This window comes from Aegilops tauschii, chromosome 3 (genome assembly GCF_002575655.3).
Source record: "Aegilops tauschii subsp. strangulata cultivar AL8/78 chromosome 3, Aet v6.0, whole genome shotgun sequence".
In the NCBI taxonomy this organism is placed as follows: domain Eukaryota; kingdom Viridiplantae; phylum Streptophyta; class Magnoliopsida; order Poales; family Poaceae; genus Aegilops; species Aegilops tauschii.
Window position 1 is genome coordinate 610,349,424 of NC_053037.3, and position 22,258 is coordinate 610,371,681.

Here is a 22,258-nt window from a genome sequence, read left to right on the forward strand (position 1 = left end):
GCGTCAATAGTGTCAACAGACGACAATGGAGGATCAGGCGAGGCCAAGCAACAAGGCGCGCGCGTCGTCGTCATCGCCTGCCCGTGGGCTCCGGCGGCCTGACGGCGTTCGCGCTCCGCCTGGCAAAAAAGCTCGCCGCGGGCGATGGCAACGTCGCCTTCTCACCGCTGTCCGTCTACACCACGCTCGGCCTGGTGGCGGTAGGAGCACGAGGCAAAACCCTGGACGAGCTCCTCGCCCTACTCGGCGCCTCGTCCCCTGACGAGGTCGCCGCGGGTTCGTGCGTGGCCTCGCCTCCGACCCATCCGACTCCGGCGGGCCCATCGTCACCTACGCCTACGGTGTCTTCCACCACAAGAAGATGAAACTCACGCGAGCCTACGTGCACGCCGCCGCCGAGTCCTACAAGGCCGAGATACGCGCGGTCGACTTCGCTAAGGTCAGCGTCTTCATCTTGTGGCACCGGTGCTTGGTCAATCGACATTATAATTGTATATAATAAATTCGTGCATGCATGCAGGGTGATTTAGAGAAGATCAGGGAGAGATCAATGAGTGGGCGGCGGCCGCGACGAACAATCTCATCTCGGAGATCCTGCCGGAGGGGTCATTGTCCGACAATTCGAGGTTCATGCTCACAAACGCCATCTACTTCAAGGGCGTGTGGAAGAGCCGCTTCCCCAAGGACCTCACCGTGAACCGCAAGTTCCACCGGCTGGGCGGCGCGGCCGCCATCAAGGTCCCCTTCATGACCTTTGCCCCGGGAAAACACGAGCTGTTCGTCTCGTACCACAAAGACTTTGACGTGCTCAAGCTCCCCTACAAGACCGGCCACGCGTCAGCCCCCACGTCTCGGTATTCGATGTGCGTGTTCCTCCCCCACGAGCGTGACGGGCTGCCCGCCATGGTCGATGCTCTGGAGGCGGCCGGCGGCTCCCTGCTCGACCACGTGCCCAAGTACCCGTGCAGCGTGAGTAAGCTCCTGCTGCCCAAGTTCAAGCTCTCCTTCTTCTGCCGCCTCGCCCAACTGCTCGAGAGTATGGGAGTCCGGCAGGCGTTCAGCGAGGAGGAGGCCGATCTGTCTGGCCTGGTGAAAAAGAGTGTCTGCGATGTGCGTTTGGACGAGGTATTCCACAAGGCGGTCGTCGAGGTGAACGAGGAAGGCACCAAAGCGGCGGCCTGCACCGCCGTCGTTGGTGTCAGGAAGTATTCGGGGAAGACGATTCGGAGGGAGTTCGTGGCTGACCACCCGTTTGCGTTTTATATAGTGGAGGAGGTGTCCGGGGCTGTGGTCTTTGCCTGCCATGTCCTTGACCCTTCTAGCCCATAGTACTAGTAGTAATGCCGTTGAGGCTCGTAGCTAATTATTCTGTCTCAGACAATGAGTGACCACCGCCTAGAAATTGAACAGTGTTCAGCTATATATTTTTTGCTTGCTTTCTTCCTCTATAGTTTTTCTGCCATGTTATGCATGGATGGAGCAGCACGTGCTCCATTATCAAACGAAACAAAGATTCGCACACCAGCTCCTAGTGAGCAATCTCAACAATCATAAAGATAACATGACCAAAGAGAGATCAAAAGATAAACATAACAGCAACAACGCAGCTGCTAATCTACTGCAACATCACAGATCCCAGGCACAGCGCGCCTGGTCTTCAACGGGGGCTACCCGCCTCCGGTGACCAGCATCCATTCAGCGTAGATACTGGGCTCGTTGAAGTCTTTACGCCCAAGTCCCTCTTCTCGATTTGTGAGTTGAAGGCCCCCGATCCCAGCGGCACAGAGATTTGATCTTGCTCCACAAGTCCTTTGCGAGAAGCAGCTATGGCTCCATCAACCACCTAGGATCAGCAGAGGTCTCCGAATGAACTCTGTGAGGGAATCCACAAAGTTCATCAGGCGTGTTTTGTCCTTCTCCGGCGTCAAAGCTGCCCAGAACCTGGTGGTCTTTAATATCAGCCTCCACACCTGAGTAAGAGACATCCATATGGTGTTGTTAAAAATGATAGAGTTACTATATTTCCACAAACACCACAGGACAACAGAACTTATGGTATTCAGCACCGAATTTTTGTTATTAGAGAGCCAGAATCTGGCCACCGATTAATAATCACGGCCCTCCTGAATCTTAAAATATTCACTTATGAATGCCCAAAGATTTGTAGCTATAACACAAGAGAAAAGCAAGTGGGAAATAGATTCCTCATCAGGGCAGAAAACACAGTCATATGGTTTGATTATATGTCTCTCCTCAAGTTGTCTCTAGTCATAAGTTTGTTATATGGGAAAGCAACTAGAGGAACACATGAATTTTTTGGGGGACCCTGAGTTTCCACACAGCAGGGGTGAAAACAGGCTGAAGCCCCCTAACTATTTGTGATGATTACTATCACATGGTGACGAAGTTTGTGTTTAAGGCTTTGAGTAGTGTCTACAAGAGATGAATACTGGCATAATTAACACCGATATTTGTATATAATAAGTAGTCACTTTAACTGCGGGGATGGATTGAGGACTTGGAGGTGGTAATGCGAGCCTCATATGATCGAGACTTGAGAGAGTATTCATATACGATGGGAAACACACAACATATACAAAGGAAACAAGTCAAAGAGGAATGAGATAACGGGTGCGGGTAGACCCATTGAAGCAAAGCGGACCCCACAAAACAACTGATCATGTAATGGTCCAAAATTTGACTGGGTGCCGATTGAAACGAATCTACTGCAGTTTAGCAAATAGTTCTTAAAAATTCTTTTCGCTCGCACGCATGCAGTTCATGGATAGACTGTAGACCTTATACTCTTAGTGTAATAGCGCCCAACTTGAGCCACGTTTGCATTGCGTGAATCTCAAATTATACGCTTCTTTTTACGCGGGTAATTGATCGGTGATATTCAATGTTACGCCCTCTGTAAACTAATATAAGAGCATATAGATCACTACTTTAGTTGTCTAAACGCTCTTATATTTTTTTACGGAGGGAGTACATGGTTGCCAATCTCTCTAATTTGGCATCGATTGATTTTCTGCATTCGATGATGGGCTCCTGTACATCTCTCATCTTTGGCTATCCTTTGGCTCAGCTGGGTTGCCACTTCTATCTAGGGAGACAAGCTTTTCTCTTCCATTAACATATTAAACGTTCCCATCTCGACCTCAGCACAACCACTCCCTGCCCAGCGTTCGCCCGCCAACCCGTAATGACTTGTCTTTATACCTAAAAACCTTACATACCCCTCTAAAAACTGACAAGGGAGCATTCATGGCCCTCTAGCCTCCCCTCCTCCTATAAAATACCCTGGCGTCCGCCCCAAAACCCCAATCCGCCTTCAAGCCCTAAATGCTGCCCCCCAAATCCCAAATGCCATGCCGCCCACGGTGACTATGCCCCCAATGCTCCATGGTGGCTAAGGGGGGACCTATTCGGCCAACACGTCCTTGTCCTCCTCCGCAGCTCATGCGCCACACCCATCCCAGTCCTCCAACCGTTGTCCTCCCCCTCCTTCTCCAACAGCGAGGATGACTTGATTTCCATCTCTTATTTGTAGTCCCAATGCCAACTCGATGCAACATTCCTGTGGTTCACAATATGCGATAATAAATCTTTGTAAAAAAACATGAAATCGAAGTGTTATGATCCTCGTCACTTCAACTTTTGGCATAGATTCCCGCAAAAAAGAACTTTAACTAGACTGGGTATATAGAAAGGAAAGAAATGAGTAAAGAAAGGAGGTTGTTTGTCGGCCAAACTGCATACAGTCTGTATTCTCAATCAACTGATGACAAATACAGACCCAGGACTTGATAGATGGATAAAAAGAACTACTCAACACATTAACTCTATGTAGTTTCACTGATAACCCACGATACTTCTAGAATGGTAGTTTATTAATGTACAGTACTAGAATGATAGTTTACTGATAACTGGAAGGAAGGCTCCAGCAAAATAAAAATGGTTGTTAAATGGCGGGCCATGCAGCTCAGCAACCACAAAGGCGAAGCGCCAAATGAAGGGTAGATTTCCTGCCAATCTTGTAGTCCGCCATGGTGTGGTGGTCCTCCAGCTGATTGCCATTAAAAATGATGCGCTGCTTTCTAGGTGGAATGGCGTCCTTCTCGTAGATCTTCACCTTGACACTGTTGATGGTGTCCGATTGCCCAACCTCAAGGGTGAGGGTCTTGCCTTCCAGGTTCTTGACAAAGGTCTGCATTATCCTACTTTTTTCTGGCCTACACGGGCGGAGGACAAGGAGGAGGGTGGACTCCTTCCATATGTTGTGGTCAGCCAAGGTGCGGTTGTCGTTCTCCAGCTGTTTGTTGGCGAAGATGATGCACTGCTGGCCCTTGGGAAAGCCCTCCATCTCCTGGATCTTGGACTTCACGTTGCCGATGGTGTCTAGGCTGTCGACCTCGAGGGCGATGGTCCTGCCACCCCGCGTCTCCGTCACGTAGATTTGCATCTTTTCCTGGAGGTCAATCGTAGAGTCATGCTGGATGCCATAATGGGCCAATGTACGGTTGTCTTCTAGCCGCACCCCGTCAAAGACGAGGCAGTACTGCTGCTGGATCTTTGCCTTGACGGTGTACAGGGTGTTAGATGAGTGGACCTTGAGGCGGATTGTCATGCCGGTGGGGGTCTTGACAAAGATATGCATTCCAGATGAGCTAGCAAACAAAACATCAACAATTGTTAGACAATACTAGTAAGTGTGCACGTGCAACGCACGTATCCTAATAAAGTAAAATAAAAAATGAACTTTTGTATTGTTGTATCGGAACATTTAAATGCGTGTCATAGGTCATAGGTCTCAATGATTTCAATGTAATAATTTATTTTAGATGAAGTCATAGGTCTTGTTTGACCGGTGAAAGACTTCCATTGTTGCAATGTTATGATTCCAAAATTCGAAATACAAAAATGAAAAAACTTTGTGCATGTAACACACGACAAATACACATGTCTTCACATAAAATTAACAATCACATAAATGTATTGTAAAAATAACAACTAAGCAAAATTATCTAGTAATCATCATTTGATGATGATCCTCTCTGGAAGGTCCATCTTTTGATTCGATCTATCACTACTAGAAAAAGAGCTATAGATGGAATGGCCACTAATGGCGCGCCAGACATGTGGTGCGCCATTGCTATGTAGCAGTGGCGCACCATGTGCTGGTGCGCCATTAGTGTATCACACTAATGGCGCACCAGACACACGGTGCGCCACTAGTAACAATTTTTTTTATTTTGCCAGACATACTAATGGCGCACCAGGGCATAGTGCGACATTACTAGTTCTAACTAGTAATGGCGCACCAGCCACATAGTGCGCCACTACAATATTTTTATTTTTTATTTTTTGCAAAAATATTAATGGCGCACCTGGGGCAGTGCGCCATTACTAGTTTAAGCTAGTAATGGCGCACTGCTCCCTGATGCGCCATTAGTGTCTTTTTTTTTTGCAAAACTACTAATGGCGCACCACCAGCAGGTGCGCCATTAGTAACGAGGGTTACTAATGGCGCATTAGGTGGTGGTGCGCCATTAGTAACCTGGGACGAGCTAGATATTTTGGACAGCCACACCTACCCACTCACTTTCCCCACTTCATTCTCTCCTCCTTCCTCCAAGCTTGTCTCGGCTGCCTCCTCCTCCTCACCTCATTTGCACCATAAATTCATCCAAATTACGTGGTTAAACCCCCTTTTTTGATAGGTAAGTAAGGGGGAAGCTATCTTTATGTTGTTCTCCCTCCAACAACGTGCACATGCACTTTTTATGTCCTAGCTAGATCTATGTATGTTTGTGGTGTTGCATATGTTTGTGGTGTTGCATATATGTTTGTGTTTGCAGGTACCGGTATTTGAAATGCGATAGTTGCCAATATTTTGCCGGAATGTTGATTCATTTCCGTTTCGGCGAGAATTTTGGCACTATGCATTCTTTTTGGTCCTATTTTTAGGGAAAGTCATGCCAAATTTTTTCTTGGTTCTAAAATATCGTTTTGCTCTACCCCGCAGGCGACCATGGTCCGCACGATGACCGAAGGCATCGTGAATAGGTTTTTGAGCTCCGCGAAGGCCGAGATGCTTGAAAAGAACGAGACGGGGATAAGATGTCCGTGTCGAAGATGCAAGCTGAAGAGCCTTATTGCGGACCCGGATTCGGGGCAGGTGCGGGACCACCTGCTCTTGCGTGGTTTCATGGATGGCTATCGGTGGCAAGGTGATGAAGATGACTATGAAGTCGTCCATGGGGGTCGGGCAAGAAATGAGGATGGGCAGCAAGACAACCACCGCGGCTCGGGCGGGCGAGAAGACGAAGAATCTCCAGGACAAGATCACGACGGTGATGCTGTACACGGTCATCATGTAGAAGATGCCGGACATGATGATGAGGAAGATGCGGGAGCAGACGAAGGGCATGATCATGAAGATGAAGATGCCGGCGGAGCAGACGACGATGGACCATCGATGGGCTGGGTGCAGGACCCTCATATTCAAGAGCTGCTTCTCAAGCAGACGGATAACGCAAGAGCTGCCGCCCGAGAGAAAGCCAAGCTGGATCAACTGGAGATAGACGCGGTTACTCCATTGTATGAAGGATGCAGGCCCGAGGATACCCGCCTGAAAGTAACGCTCATGGCTTTGGAGATGAAGGTAAAGCACAAAATGACCGACGCATGCTTCGACGAGAACATGTCATTCTGGCACGAACGTCTTCCCAAGGGGAACAAGTGCCCGACCAGTTTCAAGGAGGCGAAGAAAATCGTGTGTCCTCTGGATTTACCGCACGTGAAATACCATGTGTGCATGAACAATTGCATCATTTATCGGGACGAGCACGCGGAGTCTACCATATGTCCGGTGTGCGGCGTCACTCGATACAAGAAGAGGAAGAAAGCTCCTCAAAAAGTGGTGTGGTACTTTCCGATCACTCCTCGTCTGCAGCGGTATTTCGTGGACCCTAAGGTAGCAAAGCTCCTGCGTTGGCACGCGGATAGGGAGGAGAAGAAGCGAGAAGATGACGCAAATGATCCGGAGATAAATAAAAAAGACAAGATGCTGAGTCACCCTAAGGATGGGAGCCAGTGGCAAGCGTTGAACTTCGAACACCCAAAATTTGGGAACGATCCAAGGAACATCGTGCTGGGCGCGAGCACCGATGGAGTCAATCCGTTTGGCAGCCAGAGAAGCACACATAGCACCTGGCCTGTGTTTGTGTGGATGTACAACCTCCCCCCTGGTTGTGCATGAAGAGGAAGTACATTCACATGAGTATGCTAATTGAAGGGCCGAAACAACCAGGGAACGACATCAATCTGTATCTGGGGCTGCTGGAAGAGGAGCTAGACACGCTGTGAAAAACGCCAGCCAATACATGGGACGCCGCAGAGAAAGAATATTTCCCTATGAGAGCCGCACTGCTCACGACGGTGCACGACTATCTCGGTTTCGGATATCTCGCGGGGCAGGTGGTCCACGGATTTTCTGGATGCGTCAGGTGCATGGATGACACAACGTATCGCCAGCTAGATAGAGATCCCGGGTCTTCGAAAACCGTGTTCATGGGACATCGAAGGTGGCTTCGCGACGATGACCCGTGGAGGAAACGCAAGGATCTGTTCGATGGTGAAACCGAACCCCGAAGACGCCCGCGTACGAGGAGCGGCGAGGAAATAGACGAGCTGTTGAAAAATTGGAAAGATTGCCCTCTGCCGGGAAAGAAGCAAAAGGCGCCAGAGCCGGGAAAGAAGCGAAAGGCGCCAGAGCCACTGCTGAAGGTATGGAAAACGAGGTATGTTTTCTGGGACTTGCCGTACTGGAAGATCCACCGTGTGCCTCACAGCCTTGATGTCATGCATATCACGAAGAACGTGTGCGAGAGTCTGCTTGGTACCCTGCTCAACATGCCAGAGAGGACCAAAGATGGGCCGAAAGCAAGGGCAGACTTGAAATCAATGGGCATCACGGAGGAGCTTCACGCTAATGATGATGATGATGATGAGGCGAAGCAGGACACGGAAAGTCGTCGCAAAGGCAAAAAGGCCAAGAAGACCGGAAATGACTTCCCTCCCGCGTGCTTCACTCTAAGTCAGGAGGAGATCGTTCAGTTTTTCACCTGCCTCGTAGGAGTAAAACTTCCTTACGGTTACGCGGGGAAGATAAGCAGATACCTAGACTCAGTGAAGCAGAAGTTCAGCGGGATGAAGTTTCACGACTGTCACGTGCTGATGACGCAGATACTTCCAGTTGCAATCCGTGGGATCATGGACGCGCACGTCCGTGAAACGCTATTTGGCCTATGCAACTTTTTCGACGTCATCTCTCAGAAGTCGGTTGGCGTGAGGCAACTCAGAAGGCTATAGGAAGAGATCGTGGTGATACTATGCGAGCTTGAGATGTACTTCCCTCCCGCATTCTTTGACGTTATGGTGCATCTGCTGGTCCATATCGTGGAGGATATCATCCAACTCGGGCCGACGTTCCTGCATAGCATGATGCCGTTCGAAAGGATGAATGGTGTCATCAAAGGATACGTTCGCAACATGTCACGTCCAGAGGGAAGCATAGCCAGGGGCTTTCTGACCGAAGAGTGCATCTCCTACTGCACGAATTATCTAGGCATCGAGAACCCCGTTGGTCTGCCCGTCAACAGGCACCTCGGCAGGCTCGCTGGATGGGGTCACCGTGAGGGTCGCCGCGAAATGCATGTCGACTTCGATGGTCGACTCGCCGACTTTGAAAGAGCAAACCTAGTCACGCTACAACACATAGACGTGGTCGATCCTTGGGTGGTAGAGCACAAAACGTTTATTGAGAAGACGTACAATGACCGAGGCCAACAGAGGACGGACGGAGATATAATCAAAAAGCACAACTCATGTTTCACGCGTTGGTTCAAGCAGAAGCTTTTGTCGTACCCTTTACATGAGGATTCTTCCGCGGAAGAACAACTCATATTCGCCTTGTCACAGGGCGCCGAGCACAACCTGATGACGTATGAGGCGTACGATATCAACGGCTACACATTCTACACCGAGGACAAGGACATGAAGAGCGATGGTTATCAGAACTCCGGGGTAACGATGGAATCCTACACCGGTAACGACAAGGACATATACTACGGAAGGATCGAGGAGATCTGGGAGCTGAGCTACGCTGGAGAGAAGGTCCCGATGTTCCGTGTCAGATGGGCCAAGAGCGTCATAAAAGAAGACCGGTATTTCACCACCATGGTTATACCCGAAGCCAAATCCAAGACCGCAGGCGCGAACGTCACCGCGAAAAATGAGCCATGGGTACTGGCTTCCCAAGTGGACCAATGCTTCTTCATTACCGACCCATCAAAGCCCAGTCGTGTTGTCGTGAGGAGAGGCAAAAGGAAGATCATCGGAATGGATGAAGTCGCCAATGAGCAAGACTTCGACAAGTACGGCGACCCGAAGATGGAACATGACGACGACGATGAAGTATTAGCATACACCACAAGAAGAAGCAGGACCACCCTACCTAAAGGACGTCCGTTCAAGAGAAGAACTCCATTTACGAAAAATAAGGGCAAGAAGATTGTGAACAGATAGCTAGCTAAGATCGATTGTATTTAAATTGTAGCCTTCATTTCTCGATTGTATTTCATTGGCAATTTTTGAACTCATGAATGTTTTTAAATTTCATGGACACTCGATCTCGATCCCCCTCCATCTCGATCGCTATCCCACCTCGCCAGATTCGGCCCCCCTCGCCGCCGAGCACCCCCCGCACCATCTACCCCGCTCCACCAGCCGCTGCCGCCGACCCCCCGCACCCTCCCCCACTCCACCGCCGCAGACGACCCACCGCACCCTCCCCCGCTCCACCGGCCGCCGCCGCCGACCCCCGGCCCGCACCCTCCCCCACTCCACCGTCGCCGACGACCCACCGCACCCTCCCCCGCTCCACCGACCGTCGCCGCCGACCCCCGGCCTGCACCCTCCCCCACTCCACCGCCGCCGACGACCCCCCGCACCCTCTCCCCCGCACCCTCCCCGGCCCGCTCCACCGTCACAAATGAATGCAACTAAAATTGCAAAAAAAGCAAATTTGATTATATTTTCAAATAACAAATTTGATGATATTTTTTAAAAAATCATTACTGTTTTTATAAAAAAATATTACTGTTATGATTTAAACAAGTTTGAACATATTTAAACACAAATAAATATCAAACAACATTTTAAATGCATAAAAACAAAAATTGGGGAGCTTGGGAATCGAACCCAAGACCTCCTGGTGTGTGTGCTGTGTGCTGACCAGTCGGGGTAGTGGGCGTGTTTTGATGGAGATAGGGTTAGGTGGAATATAACCTGACCAGTCGGGCTAGTAATTAAAACAAAATTCTAATGGCGCACCAGGGGGAGGTGCGCCATTAGAATCGACGTACTTATGGCGCACTAGGGGAAGGTGCGCCATTGCTAACCCACTCCACTTGTTCCCCTCGCACTGTGGCCTCCCTCCCTCCCTCGCCAGATCCCCCACTCGATCCCAACCGTACACCGCCGCCCCCTTGCTCCGCCCCCTTCGTCCGCCGCGCCTGCACGCCGTCGGTGACGCCGCCGCCGCTGTGGTCTTGCGCTGCCTCGACGCCGCCGCCCCGACCCCCGCGGGACTCCACCCCCGCCGCCCCCGCGCCCCCGAACGGGATCGGCCGAGCGCGCGCTGCCCGCTCCTCTCCTCTCCTCCTCCCTCCGACGAGCGAGGGCCTCCTCTGGCTCCTGCAGCAGCCGGCGAGCACGGCCCCGACGCGCCCATCCCGCCTGCCCCTGCCGTCCTCCGCCACCGGCCCCTGCTCTCCTTCGACCGCGGCGAGCGAGGACCCGGACGAGCTCGGACCCCGACCGCGACCCCTTCGCCGACCCCGACCCCGACCCCTCCGGCGACCATGTACCTCTCCTCCTTCCTCCTTCCTCCCTCTCTCCACCATTCCCCATTCCCTCCCTCCCTCCCCTCGACCGTGGCAGTGTAGGTCATCTGACCGTTGGCAATTTGTTCCATGTATAACCATTGATTATGCCTTTGAGGCAGTTAGTTAACCTCTCACCTATGTTCATGCAGGGATATTATTCTTGGAAAAGCCACTGTTGGTGAAGGAATAGAAAGATAAGCAGGTGCCTATCTTCAGTCCCAATCTAACAGGGTAGTCCATGGATTCAAACTAGCTAAAGGAGATTCAAACTACCGAACCTTTAGGTTAACAACTCAACACAAACCAATCCCTGAAAGCAAAAACTCAACACAAACCAAGTGCATTATTGTTGTGACTGTTTTCATGTTTGCAGAACCAATATTTTTGTGCCAACAATCAGTTTACTCCCTCATGCCAACAACCACTCATTTTTCAGTTAACTCCTTACAGTTCAGATCATATTTTGATTGTCAACAATAGTGGACTTTTAAGGCTTTTTTAGAGGCAATACTAGTGGATATTAGGCCTTTTTACAGGCAATAATAGTGGAATTTTAGGCTTTTTTTTGAGGAGTGTGTTTCATGCTGGCCTACAGTGATGAATTAGTCAGAATTGTGTATGATTGTGCCTAAAGTACATAATCTAAAGATACAGACAAAATAATTAGGGGAGCATGTGTGAATCTAAAGTATATTGTCAACTTCCAACATTTGCTCTGTTGTCCATGTGGTTGAAGCAATGAAGTTGAGTGTGTCATTCTTGCTATGGTCATGTAAGAGAAATGCTTTGCCTTGCTAATTTTACCATGAGATTTGGGGTAATCAGCTAGTTCTGGTCAAAGCAAGTGGTTTTCCTGAGCTATGCCTTGGTTAGAAAATGATGCATGATGGTTTGTTCAGAAGAGGAATAATCCCAGGATAGCACCTATCATGGGGTCAAACCTGGGACCCCTATTGTAATTTGATTTTGATTATTAATTTTTCTGTGAGCAGATGAATTACAGTGTTTGTGTTGTAATGAAATTTGAGCTGAAATAGAACTTGACAGCCTGTACAGTGAATATATGCAGTGAACAGAAATTGACAGGTTTTCTTGACTGAATTCAGTCCTGTACAGTGAATATATGCAGTCAATATACAATCATTGTAATTTTTGGGAGTAATTTTTGGTGTCAAATCACTCAAGCAGTAACTGAATTTTCAAACTGAACTTGACACAATACTATTCAGTTAATTTGCTTGGACAGTAGTATGTATTATATAACATTGTTATTAGAAAAAAAAACATGAGTAACATGTGTAGAAATGAGTATGGTGTGAAATACTTACCTTGGGTACTGGAAAATGTAGCGTTCTATCATGCCATGAGTGCATTAAATTGAAAATCAAATAACCAGACAAGGTACACTAATAAGGAGCTGCCACAAATGAGGAGCAGCCGGTGAAAAAAAAAGGGCAGCCGGTGCTAAGTATCTCAGTCTCTCACCGCACACTAATGAGGAGCAGTCGCTTTCTCACAACATGATGTGTGTGTGTGGCGAGACGGTGAGAGACAGTCACTTTGCTTTCTCCGCCGCACGCCTCCGGCCGCCTTCTTTGGAGCAGGGCGCACACCGCCGGCCGCCTTCTCTGGAGCAGGGCGCATCCTCTCCGGGCACGACGTCTTCTGGCGCCCCCTCCCCGCACCACCACCACCACCACCACGCCCTCGCCCCGTCTCCTATCCCCATGACGGCCTTGCCTCGCCAGCTCTTATCCCCACCACGGCCTCGCCCCGCCGCCTCCTCTCACCACCGCGGACTTGCCTCGCCGCCAACCCCGTGGATCTTCCCTACATCGACTCTGCCGCCGCCATCATACAGCCGCAGAGCAGATCGAGATGCGAGCTGCTGGACACGATGCATGCAGGAGCAGGCATCTTGAATTGGACCGAGATCTAGTGCGTCGACCTCACACAGTCGCTCCGGGAAGGAGTTCGCAGCCTACGCTCGGTTGCTGAAGGTATGCTGTTCGATTAGATGTTGTTAATGCACCTACGATTATCAGTGGGGAGTTAGTCAGGTGACATTTTTTAGGCAACCATGCTGTGATAAAGCTTCTTGATTTGTGGATTTGAATTCTGGGTGGCTTAATTTGTCACTATCAGCTAGCTCTAATTGATGTTGAGTCTTTGCTTTTTGAGACGTTGTAATGTCGCAACCAAGTTGGTATCTGCACTGTTTCTATCAGAAATACATGTGAGTCCATTCTTTGACATCTGAACTTTGCTGATGCTTATTCCATTGTATGCACAACAGGCACCTTCGCCACATTGTCATCCATTTGTGAGATGTTTCTGTTTCTCCATGTTGGCATGGATGCATTGGATATAGAGTAGTGGAAGATTGTTAGCGGAACACATACACAGGTAGTAACATATTTGTTGTTCAAATGTATAATATGCAGCCCAATGAAATGTATCGCCTTGAGCACCATTATTTAGGCCAGATCTCATGAGAGGTGCTGTGTGAATTGCATTGGCATACAATAAGGTAAAGAATTGCATTGGCATACCAAATCTGTTGGTCAAATGTGCTTCAGGAATGCTATGCAGTGAAAAAAGAAACATAATAGCATACCTGCCCTGAATGCTCTGAGTTATAGTAGGAGGCGTACCCATCCGTCTGAAGACTGCTCTTAATATATTCTTCTCTTTTCCATGTTGTAACATCGAGATCAGTCCACTTATCGGATTTTAATTCCATGTGCTTGGATGCATATTTGAATAAATCCTCTAGTCCTTCTAGCTGTTGTACCAACAAATGGAAAAAGTATAAGCATCACAAGTGAGAAATAAGAAAAAAAAGGTTCTTAGAAAAGATGGGGGAGTAGGACTAAGTACTAACCGTATCAGCGAGGTCCTTGCGGCTCATGTAAGGGCCTAGCGAGTCGAGCACTTGGACACATTTTTTTCTGGCATTTATAACACATAGGTACCAGTGAAAGTCGTCGTTGTTTATTGGAATGTATATCTGAAGAAAATGATTATTTTAGTTGTACTCATATGTGGACGAATCAGTCGTTCTTGCTGTAATTCATAGAAATATGTAGAAAAGTAAGACTAACCATATCATTTTCCAAATATGCTTTGGCTCTGTTTAATACCCATGCTGGTGCAGCATCCATGTCATCTGAGGGCAGATAGCTACCGATCTTCATCATCTTAGAGATGCATGCATTCTCTAAGAACACACTTCCACCTGACCTTACTTGTAGATGCTCCGTAAAAATCATGCAATTTATGTACGTATTTATGACCTACAATTAAAAGTATACATAGTATATTAGATGACACATACTTCTAATCAAATAGCATCTTCATGTCCTAATATACTTACTTCGTCGCCAACCCATTCTTTGGGAGATAGAAGAGATAGTAAATGTCTTTTTTTTTTCAGAAATGCGTCGCCGATGCTCACTACATTTCTTTCTTTACTTGGTTCAGATCTGATTTTTTCTATAACGGACCAATCATCGCCAGTGCAGGCATAATCTGTCACGATGGCCATGATAACATTTAATGATAATGAACACAAAAACAATAATATAGCAGTACAAGGACATTGAAGGTTTTGTTCTGTGCCTTGTGGAGAAACAACATAGTCTTGTGCCTTCTTAGGCTTGTTATGCCGTCGTATATGTTTCTTTATATGCACGGGCATTGTTAGCTCGTCCTCTATAGTTTGAAGCCCTTCCGTGGCGGGTGTTTGTGCCAATTTCTCGTCCTCAGTTGCCACCATTTGTTGACTTGTTTTGTTGTGGGTTAACTTCTGAAAACAATATTAAAAGAATTACCCGTATGTAGGATATAATATAATTCGAATAATTTTGGAAGAAATAGTTGGAAAAGGAAAGTCACATTTGTATGTTCAGAATCTTTGGCCTCTCTGTTTGCTCTGTTTTCTTCAAGAATATGTGTATATTCTAGGCTCTCCGTGCAATTATTTTTCTCCACTTCATTATTGTTCGGTATTTCACTTGATTCGTCATCTCTCGGTAGCTGAAACACATGGTAGTATAATACTATAACAGATAGAATATCTTTTTGATATGATATTGTACTAAAAAAATTTACAAAGTGCTCTGTGGCGTTAGAATTAGAATAGTAATGACATGTGGAAAGAAAACTTGCCTACGTGGACTCGGGATATGTATCCTCCTGTACGGTCATCACCTCATCAATATGCATATTCTCTGTATCCTCCATAGTAGAGTCTTCTTGTATCACCTGTGCCGACTCATAGTTTGTATCCTCGTCTTTCTTTATCACCTTTTCAACCTGCATATTATCTATATCCTCATCCTTTGCTACCTTGTTGATGTCATCCTAAAAACCCAAGTATGACACTTTTAGATAGGAGGAAACCTTGCATAGAAAGAACAGAGATACAATATGTCTTTACCATCTCGATAGCATGGACAGTAGTACCGGATCTGGATGGAGATTGACTCGCATGTGGCACCGGTGACGGAGGCGCAGACATGGATGAAGATGGTGCTTCACCAAGGGCAGATGTGTGCGGCTCAGTTGAGAGACTTGTTGTGGAGGTATGTTGGGATGCGGCTGAGAGATCACGAGGGAGGATGGAGGAGAGGTGAAAGTAATGGTATCAGGCAATATAAGGCAGAATCGTGAGAGAAAGGAAACTACTATCGCGATAATTGGGGACTCCTGATTGCTATCATCCACGGATTTATCTGAGGCCCCAGAATCTTATCTTGTGCTTTTTTATACTCACACAAAATATTGGAGTTATTTTCGTGGTACAATTTATATGCATAAATAGTGGGTTTGGCCCACCTTCCTTCTGTAACTGTGGGCTTAATTCAGAAAATGCACACCCTTTTAATATTTGAGAAACTAATTTTTTCTGTTTCATTTGAAATTCAGCTGATGTATGGTGGTTGCCTTCTTGTACATGAGCTTACGACTGCGGGAGATCACGACTTGTTCTTTTGATTTTTTTTGGTTCATCACATGATCCATCAAGCCAGCCAAGGCGGAGATCAGTGAAGAGGTGAAGTAGAAAATGGAATCGGAATAGGAGGCATATCTTCAACTGGTTTGATGCATGTTGGAAGATGTATTCTCGCCCACTGTGGTTATCCACCAGTTTAGTCTGTTACATGACTTATATTCTTTTATTTATGAATACTGTACGCTATATTCTTTTAAATTTTTTTTTCTGAAAAAAGAAAGCATGTGAGCTCGTGTGCTATAGATCCAGGAACGTCCTATTGGCAACATAGTAGTAATAACGCCTTTTAACTTCAATATATTCCAGGAATCTCAGCCTTTTGCAGTTTTCGTTACAAATATATCATAGAGCATCTCACTTAGGCATTCAAGAACATGTTTAACAGAACATAATTTCGAACGAAAAATTTAGATAGTACAGGATACAGCACAAAGCGTTCCTTATTATGTATGATCTGACACCATGACGTAGCATCATTCCACCATCTTCTTCTCTTCCAAATAGGTTTACAAGTTGCACATGTGGAGACCAGTAACCACAGCAAAGCCTCAATTCTACTGAACAAGAATATTTGTCAAACCTGAATCAACAAAAACTGTTAAGTGATTAGTGCATGACATGAGATACGGCTACAAAAATGATAAGCTTGTAAGGAGCTAGTCTCATAAGCTGGTTTTGAAAGCGAACATAGTAGGTGAAAATAAATAATAGAATAATGCACCTGCCTCATCTCTCCAAAACATCTCTGTAGACAATGTTCTTGGTGCTTTTCCCGGATTTATCAACATCCTTGTTTGGCTTGGCCAATATCCGTGTCGTATCTCTCGACACTCCTCTTGACAATGCAACATATAGCTGCCCATGTGAGAATACTGGCTCGGGAAGGTAAATGCCGACATTTGGGATGGTCTGACCCTGTGCCTTGTTAATTGTCATGGCAAAACTCAGGCGGATGGGGAACTGTTTTCTCTTAAGTTTGAAAGGAAGTGAGATGTCCTCTGAGGGTGACATAGGGATCCTAGGTATAAACACCCTCTTTCCAGCATGCTGACCACCAACAATCTCCGCATCGATTGCATTATCCTGAAAGGCTCTGATCATAAGCCGTGTCCCATTGCATAGACCATTATGAGGGTCGAGGTTCCGGAGCAGAATGACCGGACAGTTGACCTTTAATTTCAAAACATGCGGGGGCAAGCCATTTGGTGTGTTTGAGTTCAAAAAATCAATTATGTATGTGTGAATCATGTATGATAGTTAATATGAGCCAGAAATGACTACCATATGAACTGTTGCATCTGTAGGCTTGAAGTGGCGGTCGTAACACAGTCAGTTGGGACGACTCGTTGGCAGAGTTGTTATTATTAACATTTTCATTGTTAGAGACGACAGTATCTGGTGTTGTTAGTGAACATGGAACATGAAGTGGAGTCTGATCACTCATTACCACATCAACAGGTATGCCTGCATCAAAATTGTATTACCAAAGCCAGTTGCTAGCACACAAGAGCCGGTAGTATGTTTGGATGTAGGAGAACACATGACCTTCCACAACTGGTGCGTGTCGTTGCTGGGTGATAGCAGACTGCGCACTGGGCATATCCATAGTGTCAAAACCTGTCCAAAGGGACTTTTAATTAACATGAGTTTAGCTGTGATTAATGAAATGTATGATAAAGAACAGAGAAAATTGAGTAACCAGGCGACATGGCCACGGGTGGCTTAGATGGAGTGTTGGTTTCATTTAAAACCGCGGACATAGCTTTCTTACTATCCCTTGCCTCCTTTCTTTTTTTCAATATTGCATCCCTGTTTAGTGCATACCTCTCCCTTTCTCTCTGTCTCTTTAGTTCTTTTGGATCTGTTTTTTGACCTGCGAGGCAATGACATAGTCGGTACTTACATGATATTAGTAGCTAAGAGTAGGTGATATCTGTATTTACCTGAACTGTCGTTGTTCGTCAGGTCCTGAAAGGGATTACGTACCCCACTACGCTGAGATCCGGACATATTGTCTTGTCAATGAACACTTACTGAACCGTGCCTCAACTCAGTTTGCTATGCAAATCATGATGTACTGTAAGTATGAAATTACAGGTTGTCAGATTAAAAGAGCAATTCCCCATGTCTTATGTCTGACCAAAAGACGTGCAAATTCAAATGATCTAACCTGTGCACTGGCAGGTACGGAAGTAGTCAGATGTCTTGGAGATCTGCTCGCCACCGGGGTGATGACACCGGATGTAAGGCAGCGCGCCGGGTCGAGGACGTCGCAGACACCGGGGAGAGGGCGGCGTGGCGACGACGGCGTATTGAGGAGAGTTAGGGCTGCAAGGCGGGTCGAGGGCGTTGCGTCGTCGCGGAGACCAGGGGCAAGGGTCGCGTGGCGAGGGCGGCCGGGTGGGGTGGAGCGAGGACGGCGGGGCGGCGTGCCGACGCGAGGTTCGTGGCGTGGTGGTGGCGTTGATCGCGGAGATAATGTTTATTCGCTGGATGGAGGTGTCATCGTTAGGATGTGTAGGAGCCTGGACGTGGGAGTCTGCCGGCAGAACATTTGATTAGAACCGTTGATCTGGTTGTAGTATGTTTGATGAAAGGTGGACAGTTGGATGATAGTAAGTGGGTCTGATCGGACGTCTAGGGTTATCCTGTGTGCACTTTGTCGTATGGATGTAGGGGAAGTCACGTTTGGTCTTTTAATAGTAGTATAGAAGGATGTAGAACACTACACAAAACACGAGCCCATTATTTAAATAAAAGAACAGTAGAAGCAAGAAGAGAAATCTACACTAAGCCTAGCCTGCAAGGTTAAGTCTTGAGCCATCAAGAACAATATACATGTTACATGTTCACTCAGCATATATACTCATGAGTTGCTAGAGCATAAAACGGAACATATGGTATTATCAATCAAGTGATACTTCTAATTGATTATAAGTTTCTCAACAAACTTCAACGTTTTTCTCTACTTCCCCTATTTGTCTCAGCATATATATTCACCAAATTGTATTATAAGTTTATAACCCGGGCAAACTTAGTGGTACACTACTATAGAATATTGCTGCTGTTTTTTCTAAATATAAATTTCTAGTTCCATTTTATATCAATAGCACTATATATAACTTCTCAGACACATACACACAGAAAAACTGTATAAAAAAGAATAACGATCTATGTGTCTACTTATGAATTCTAGTAGCGAGGAAAGATTAACTGAAACAGCTCTGAATTTCAGTACTGGGGAGAGTTTCGGAAAGACAGCTGATTAAAAGGTAAATCATACGCTATCACATGGATAAGAGAAATGAATGCACAAAACTGATTTAAGGCACCTAAACAACTCAAGAGCTATCGCAGTCATGGGGGTCAGGATAGCAACAGTGGAACCAAAAAAATATTGAGATCACAACAAGACAATTCGTGACCAAGAAATTTGCGGACACTTCGAATGCACTGTAGGAAACATGAAGAGGTTTCCCAATCCAGACAAAGGCGGACTATTACGAAACTGATAACCCAACCGGAAGAGCATACATGGGCTGCATGGTCGTGAATGATATTTTTCATGAGAGCATTGCGTCTCCATAGAAATTTTTGACAACATGAACATGGGTGCGCTGGTGGCAGGCTGACGAGGGACCTCACACGGAAGGTTTTACTTTTATGTTAGTCGAGGCACGATACGGGTGTGGCATGCTGGGTTTGAGGGGAGGTGATAGAATTGGTACCGATATCGTACAGGCGAATGCCAAATCAGCCAAGAAGACTCACCTTTATAGAAGCTAGCTAGCTAGCTAGAGCGCCCTTCAGAGTGGCTACACTACCGAGTTAACAGCATGCAGATGCTTTAGTCCAGCTTTTATTTACACAAAAACGTCAACACTTGCAACAGGTAATTAAGGCCATAGAAGCCACAAAGAGAGATCTAGTCACAAACGCTAGCAAACATATATAACGATTTTTGGATTATCTTTGACGTTTATCTTGTTATTATTGTTTTATTTATGTATATAAACAAAACACTTTTTATAAAAAAAAGTATCTAGCTTATTAGATGGACATGCATATAACAAGAACTCCTATGATATGATATATACTCCATCGATCTCTCAAGATGAAGAGTTTCTTCCACAGGAAGAAATGATGAACAATTATAATCCTAAGATCTAGCAGAAGATGATGAGGTTAGCAAAAAATTCCATGAGGTCCCGCTACCTGACACTAACAGAAGGATCTATAGAAGGCTAGAATTCACCCAATCCATATGCAAACAATTGAAGGTGCGGTACACGTCATCGATCATACAGTGGTGCAGCAACCACAATATATAGCAACAGAAAGACCATTAATTATAATCAGGAACACAGGCACCCCAACCAAAGCAGCAGCAGGGAAGAGAGGTTTTCACAGTTCACTTACTCGTCGATGTCGGCGCCATCAATCTGCAACGAATGGCTGCCACCGTAGTCTTTGCTGTCCTCGCTGCTGCTGCTGCGGCTGCTGTCGCTAACTTCCTCCTCTTCCTCCTCGGAATCTGCGAGCTCATCAAACACGTAAGCCACTCAACAACCCCGCACAGAACAAAGAATGCGATGCGTGCGCGCACGCATCGTGCACATTGTGAGCAGGAATCAGCCAAACGTACCTTCCGTGCCAGAGGTAGAGACACCGGGAGTTGCTTCCTCGACGTGGTCTTCTGGGTTGGGACCAGCGGACGACAAGTGCAGGCGCTTCTTCGGGGACATTCTGGCAGGCTGGCTGTCAAGGATTTGATTTTCATGTTAGTAAAGGATTTTGCGCAGGCATCTCGGTGACAGTCAGTAATTGATATGCCAATTAAATGCTAAATGGAAGATTTAATTTTTCATCGTGATGCAGGTGCGGCACGTTGGAAGAAAACATGAAGTTCTCAATTAACTTACTACCAGTTTCTATGGAATAGAACCAACAGCGAGCACAGGCAAATGCAGAACGGGTGTAGCATGCTGGATTGAGGGGAGGTGGTCGAATTTGTATCGACAGCGTACAGGCGAATGGCAAATCAGCCAACAAGACTCACCGCTACAGAGTACAGAAGCTAGCAAGCTAGTGCAACCTTCAGAGTTGCTACCCTACAAGGCATCGATCTTAATCCGAAATCAGAGAGAGAGTGGTCTTACTGGTCATAGGGTTAAGCCCACCTTCAATCTCTACTGTCTGCTTGGTTGACTACTTTGCATTAGCTTGGGCCCTTTGACCTTTGTAACTATGTAACTTTGTTTCACCTATATAAAATAGAAAACACCATAGGGGACTCCCCCAACTGTTTCAGGTCAAAAACAAAGTTAACAGCATGCAGATGCTTTAGTCCAGTTTTTATTTACACAAAAGCGTCAACACTTGCAACAGGTAGGTCGTACAAGCAACTAGAGAAATCTAGTCACAAAGGCTGGCCAACACATATAACAATTTTGGACTATCTTCGCTGTTTATGAAGTGTCCAACTTAGTAGATTATGTTGTATGAGGACACACATGTAACAAGAACTCCTATCTATTTTCTTTTAGAACGAAAACTCCTATGTATCTGATATGATATATACTCCATCGATCTCTAGATGAAGAGTTTCTTCATGGAGAAGAAATGATGGACAATTATAATCCTAAGATCTACTAAGATATAAGTTGATATGAGATTAGCAACAAATTCAATGAGGAACCTACCTGACACTGACAGTAGGTCCATGAGGATCCTACCTGACACTGACAGTAGGATCTATACAGGCTAGAATTCACCCAATCCAATATGGAAACAATTGAACGGCGGTAGAGCCGAGAGGTGAAAATCGGTTACGTTCATTATAAGAAAAAATCAAGCAGTGGCACACCAACTACAATAGCATCAAAAAACAACTACCATGAGGAACACGAGCATCACAACCAAAGCAGCAGGGCTATTTTTGAGCTGCGGATCAATCTCGGTAGCCTACACAAGAGCAGCAGGGCTCTCACGAACAGCGTCTCTCTAGTCATCGGACTCGGAGCTTGGTCAGGTGGGTAGGGTTGCTCGGAGAAGGAGGAGGACTCCCGGCGCAGACGAAGAAGATTTTCAGGACGAAAGGGAGAGGAGCGGGTTAGAGCTTACCGAGAGGAGGAAGATCGAGTCCGGTAGGATGGAGTGCGGGCGGCGCTGCGGCGGCGGTGGCGGGGGGTGGAGAGCGAGATAGAGGGTTTACTTACTTTTGAGATGAGATGATAAAAAAGGAAGGGTGAGGCGTGTGGGGGAAGGAAGCCAACTTTTTTTTTTTTGA

General features: G+C 46.6%; 1 protein-coding gene, 1 long non-coding RNA gene and 1 pseudogene across 3 annotated transcripts; 2 read left to right on the plus strand and 1 right to left on the minus strand.

The window, feature by feature from the left end:
- The first annotated feature begins 361 nt into the window (after positions 1 to 361).
- Positions 362 to 1,329, plus strand: LOC141042556 (serpin-Z2A-like; annotated as a pseudogene).
- A 2,656-nt stretch (positions 1,330 to 3,985) lies between these two features.
- On the minus strand, positions 3,986 to 20,714 carry LOC123497466 (polyubiquitin 11-like). Its single transcript, XM_045233947.1, has 3 exons — positions 20,615 to 20,714; positions 20,389 to 20,503; positions 3,986 to 4,670 (listed from the first exon to the last, which is right to left on the minus strand). Exons 1-3 carry the CDS (start codon positions 20,712 to 20,714, stop codon positions 3,986 to 3,988), a joined length of 900 nt encoding a protein of 299 aa, XP_045089882.1.
- Positions 12,451 to 18,615, plus strand: LOC109763150 (uncharacterized). Of its 2 annotated transcripts, XR_012205756.1 has the most exons (6): positions 12,451 to 12,952; positions 13,249 to 13,358; positions 15,882 to 16,074; positions 17,274 to 17,427; positions 17,935 to 18,048; positions 18,154 to 18,615. It is a non-coding gene; the product is annotated as an uncharacterized lncRNA (long non-coding RNA). The 2 variants fall into 2 exon arrangements; XR_002232837.4 differs by having other exon boundaries at positions 17,274 to 18,048.
- Positions 20,715 to 22,258: the final 1,544 nt, after the last annotated feature.